The sequence below is a fragment of the Penaeus monodon genome, chromosome 3, assembly GCF_015228065.2.
Source record: "Penaeus monodon isolate SGIC_2016 chromosome 3, NSTDA_Pmon_1, whole genome shotgun sequence".
NCBI classification, from domain to species: Eukaryota; Metazoa; Arthropoda; class Malacostraca; order Decapoda; family Penaeidae; genus Penaeus; species Penaeus monodon.
In genome coordinates, this window is record NC_051388.1 from 28,707,142 (window position 1) to 28,712,141 (window position 5,000).

At 36.8% G+C, this 5,000-nt stretch overlaps 1 protein-coding gene across 7 annotated transcripts in view; it reads right to left on the reverse strand.

Annotated features, from left to right (window-relative positions):
* The window catches only part of LOC119594031 (vacuolar protein sorting-associated protein 13A-like), a 76,859-nt gene that overhangs the window by 52,789 nt on the left and 19,070 nt on the right, over positions 1-5,000 (reverse strand). For all 7 annotated transcript variants that reach the window (XM_037943069.1, XM_037943102.1, XM_037943093.1 and 4 more), the window contains 2 exons: positions 4,579-4,685; positions 1-3,166 (listed from right to left, as the gene is read on the reverse strand). The exon at positions 1-3,166 is cut by the window's left edge and continues 897 nt beyond it. In XM_037943069.1, the coding sequence (XP_037798997.1) occupies positions 1-3,166; positions 4,579-4,685 (3,273 nt within the window). The remainder of the gene's footprint in view (positions 3,167-4,578; positions 4,686-5,000) is intronic.

The window sequence follows — 5,000 nt, forward strand, 5'->3', positions numbered from 1 at the left end:
GTCTAGAATAATCAACATGAATTTCACACCTCATAACCAAAACTCTACTAATTGTCTCATCTGGGTCTGCAAAAAGTACTATCTCTGGTCTTTTAACTTTAAGTGATATGGAAAGCGTCTTCTGATCATCCATATTGCTTGTGACTGTTGACAGGTAACCACTTGTGCTGTCCACTGAACTTGGAGGCCGACGAATAATTCTTACACCATCTACAGTAGTTCCAAGGTCACCAACAAAACCTGGATTAAGTATACCTCCACTGGTACTTGCAGTGCTTGGTATTGCACCATTCACATATTTGTACATAGCAATTGCAAAACCCACAGACATGTTTAGTCTTGTTCTTTCTACACTGGCCTCTATTGCTGCATCACCATTTGGACTAACTTTATACATAAGATCCATCATTGGTGGAACACTCACACTAAATCTTCCAAAATTCATTTGCATTTCACTGCTATACTGACCAAATATCTTTTTAACTGCATGACTGTTATCTGTTCTCACATCAAACAAATCAAAGGAGTGTAATGTAAGCCGTACATCCATGCTTCGGTCACTATTCATATCTCCATGCACTTCAATCTCTCCAACTTCCAAACGACACAAAGCACTTGCTGCATCACGAACAGGTGAACTTAGAACTTCATCCATATCAGTGTAAAGAGTCACCGTCAGCCCATCCAGAGATATGAGAGCATCAGCAATTCGGTAGATATCCACCGAATGTGTAAGAAATGCTTGCAACCGACCTACATTATCATCACCAACTACTGGAGTACCAAGATCAACAGGTGTGAGTGGCTGGGAGTGAATGTTTGTATCTGAAAACTGAGCCTCAGCCCTATTCTGTGTCATAACAGCCAAAATAGTATTAAGGTCACACTGCCCCATATTTATGCAAAGAGCCCCCATGTGTATGCCAATATCCCAAGATAAAAGATCTCTGCACTGAGGTATCAAGGAACGTTTGACATCTGCTCTAATGGTTGCAGGTTCCAGTATATCTTCTTGCATCTCTAATCCACCACCAAGTGTCATCACAGCTCTATATATCTGCAGGGGTCCAAGCTCAACAAGAATGTTTTCTATTGCTCCACCTCCTCCACCTGGTACTGCCTTGAACAAGTTGTCAATCTTAAGATCTCCAAGATTAAACACTAATAAACTTGGAGAGTCAGACTTTTGAGGAACGAGAACAGTTGGTGCATGAATATCAATACTTAGGCTAATCTTCCTTCCTGAGACCAGCTCATCAATACTTGCCCCTGCTGCTTTTTCTGCATGTTTAAAAGCAATCTGAGTTCCCTCTCTGTTCAACACTGGTTCCATGAACCTTTGGAGGTCTGCAAAGAACTTACAAAGGAATACACATTGTACTCTTCCAATTCTGATCCTGAGTGATGCATCAGGGTTTATGCCATGTGGAGAGGTGTCAATTTCCTCAACACCTTTATGAGTTGGACTGAAGTGAACCAACTTTATGTCAAATACTCTATCTTCCTCTATTTCAATTATCCGTGGGTGAAGAGTCATATCTGAGAGATCATCTACAACCAACTCTAACAGAGATGCTCGAAGAATTTTCTTTTCATTCGCTTTAAAGACACATTCGCCTTGTAGACCTCCAATTTTTGCTTGTAAAAATTCAACTTCATTATCACACAGTTTTAAGCTGAGAGTATGAAGATGTGTAGCAAAGGACCACTTGGTTGCGCCTGATGGAACAGGAGGATCTTCTGGCCCCGAAGTCAGCCATGTCATGAAGCTGTTCGGGATACTTACTTTTGGCATCCTTTGCTCAATGTGCCCTAACTTAGCTGACAGTAATGTAAGAAAGTTGGTAAGTGTTATAATAGAACCTCTATGCCACACTAAATTAAGTGTTGAAAAATCAACAACTAAGCTCTGTTCACATGAGTGAAAATGAGATTTGAAATCTGGACAATTGGCACGTACTTTGCGATACAATATAGTTGCTACACATCCAGTCTGTGGTGATGAGACCAGCTCCAAATATTCTCCCGTAGGATTATGATGGTACTTATCAACAAGATGAAGAGAACTTAGAGTAACTTGTACAGCTGGTCCATAATCCATCATGGCTGACTCTACTACAAGATGTGTAGCTCTTACCATCAAATAAGGCCTTTCCCCATGTTCATTTGAGCGTGATATGCCTACTACAATTTCATCTATACAAAAACGTGATAAAACAGTGATCATATTTTTCGGAGATGTGTTGTCTTCAAACCCAGGTACATCAACTGGTTTTCCCCAAGTCTCTCCTTCATCATCACTATTATCTGAAGCTGAGAAATATTTTTCCAGTTCAAGACTTGTTTGAGAAATTGTGTCAACTGATGAGAGAGGCCTTACATGTCTGAGTAGAGGAGGTGTTGCATGCATGTCTGTATTATCAGGTATCAATTTCTTCTTCAGGCGGTTCAACAAGTTATCTCTTATGCCCAACAATTCAGACACATTTGGTTCTATTAAGCAGTGATGAAGATCTAGATCTGGTCTTGGTAATCTTCCATTGTCTACAGAATCTGGAATAATCATTCCTGAATGCAATACAGGCAAGTGATGTGCAAACTCCACAAGATGACTTAAGCGGCTGTCTGAAAGGTTCAATTTCAGTGGTGTAATGTGGATGTCTATCTTCTGTCTCGGCTGCTGTCGGTACTCAGGATGAATGCTATTGGCCAAATCAACCTTAACTCTTACTCTGGGCAAAAGGTGAGAATCAGAATCATCGCGCGTTCTGTGGACCCGCCATTCATCACCTGAATCAGCAAACAGTACTTGGAGTTGAGTAACTGTAATGGTTAACCGATCATATAGTCGTTCTTCAAGTTCCATTCTTGTTGCATCTTCCAAATCAACAGTTTGGCCTCCTATCTCACTGTTGACCTTCAGTCCACCCATATCCAATACTAACACATTGCCTCCTTTCTGTATTGAACCATGTTCAGGCAATACAATATATGGGCTCTTTATATCTATATCCAAGTTGACAGTCTTGTGTCGAGCAATTGCATATTCAACTGCTGCTCTGCCAGTATTGACCATCTCACTGAGAGTATCCCGGGCCACTTCTTCAAATCCTCTGTATTTTTTGTGAGGAACTCGGAAGAAGTAAATGATCTCTGCACAAGCATGCTGAAAGAAAATGTGAAAAATCATATCATTCATGCAAAAAAGTATTATTACTTAAATAAAAAAAGGACTTATTTTTCATAAAAAATCTAAGTAAGATATATCCTAACATTATTATCATTAATATGACTGTCAGGCATTGTATCTCATGTGAATATAATATATATACACCATTACTTCAATATAAATCAGACTACTTTCATAGAAAATCTGAATAAATCATTGGATAACACTAATAATACCATTATGATAGTAATATACTGTAAATGCATTTATGAAAGTATATTTCAATCTCTCTTCAGACCATTCTTTGTCCATATCCAGAAAGTTAACTTGCTGTCATCTCTATAACAGTTTAGCAACATTTAAGTTATTAGTTTTCTCTCTATGTAATTTTTCAGCCTTTGTATCAATAAGGATAGTATTTACTAAAACAATTTAATAAAAAAGATGCATATGAGGAATTGGTACAGAATATTACACACCCTCATGGTATGAGGGTTTGTCATGCTATTAATCCTCTCTATGCTGCATCTGGAGTCAATGATGGATTATCATAGCTGAAGAAAATCATTATTGCTTTTCTTTTCTCTGAATATCAGGGCCTACTTTCCAAACTTTATCTGACCTCTGGAAAGGATGCATCTTTTGCTAGAAATAATTCCTGAACTGAAGAATATGGAAACTGTGACTAAACTGTGATCACAATAGTTTACAAAAGATAAATTTTCTAGATTCCCAGTATAAACCAGAGAGCATTTACTATTAGGCAGTATGTCTAGATTCCATACTAATATTCAAGTACATTTCAGACTGTATGTTCCTGTGGTATATGCAAGATAGTGAAAATGGCATTTTGTGCAATTCTTGTTATGCACTTGCACTCCCTTTATTCCAGTTTATTATCAAAATAAATAAGGCTGATATATGTTGATGAATAACTTGCACTGATGTGTGCTCTGTTGCCTAGCAATGAACAATGTACAGTTGCATGTACCCAATAGTTAACTTCAGAAAACAGTTAAAATTAACTGGAGGGAATAGATTAAAACTATAGTTGCATACACTAAATTATTATTTGTTGGCTCTATCTTAAAAACAATTGAATGTGTAGCCTCTTTTTTTCTTTCTTTCTTTCTTTTTTTTTCAGTAAAGAAAAAATCCTTTCAGACAATTTCATGTACTTTATACTATTTGAAGATGATCAGTAAATTTTATTAATGGAGGGTTTCTCTGCTTACACCCATATGTCATAGCTATCAAAAATTATCCTACAATTTCATGTCATACAAGCAATTAGATGTTTGGTCTCATTCCTATCCAACAACCATTCAAATAATTTCATGTCTGAGAAAACTCTTCTTTTCATTCAGATATAAAATCTAAATACATAACATATGATATTCTGGTTTTACCTGGTTATATAGCAGCTCCAATGGATCTAATTTCATTGTTACTGCAAAATCTGACCCGACATTCATTGGATTTCGTTCAAGGTCAACCGAAAAAGCAATGCCATAACCTGTAACCCATGAACAAGTTATGTAAATCTCTTGCTTTTGTAACATATATAGGTAAGTAGGTAAATGAAAATGCAACATACACCATGTGAAAAACAATATCTGGACTCAATCAAGCAATTACAATCATAATTCAGTTTCAATACTATTACTGCTCATTTATTTTTATCTGTTATAAAGAATCACAAATTATGGTTATTAGATGTAAACTATCAATTGAAGTAAATTTTATAAACCATACTGATTGCAAACAAAAAGAACAATAATTAAAAAGGTTTCCCAATCTCTAGCCTTTCATAACACCAGCAGCAATAACA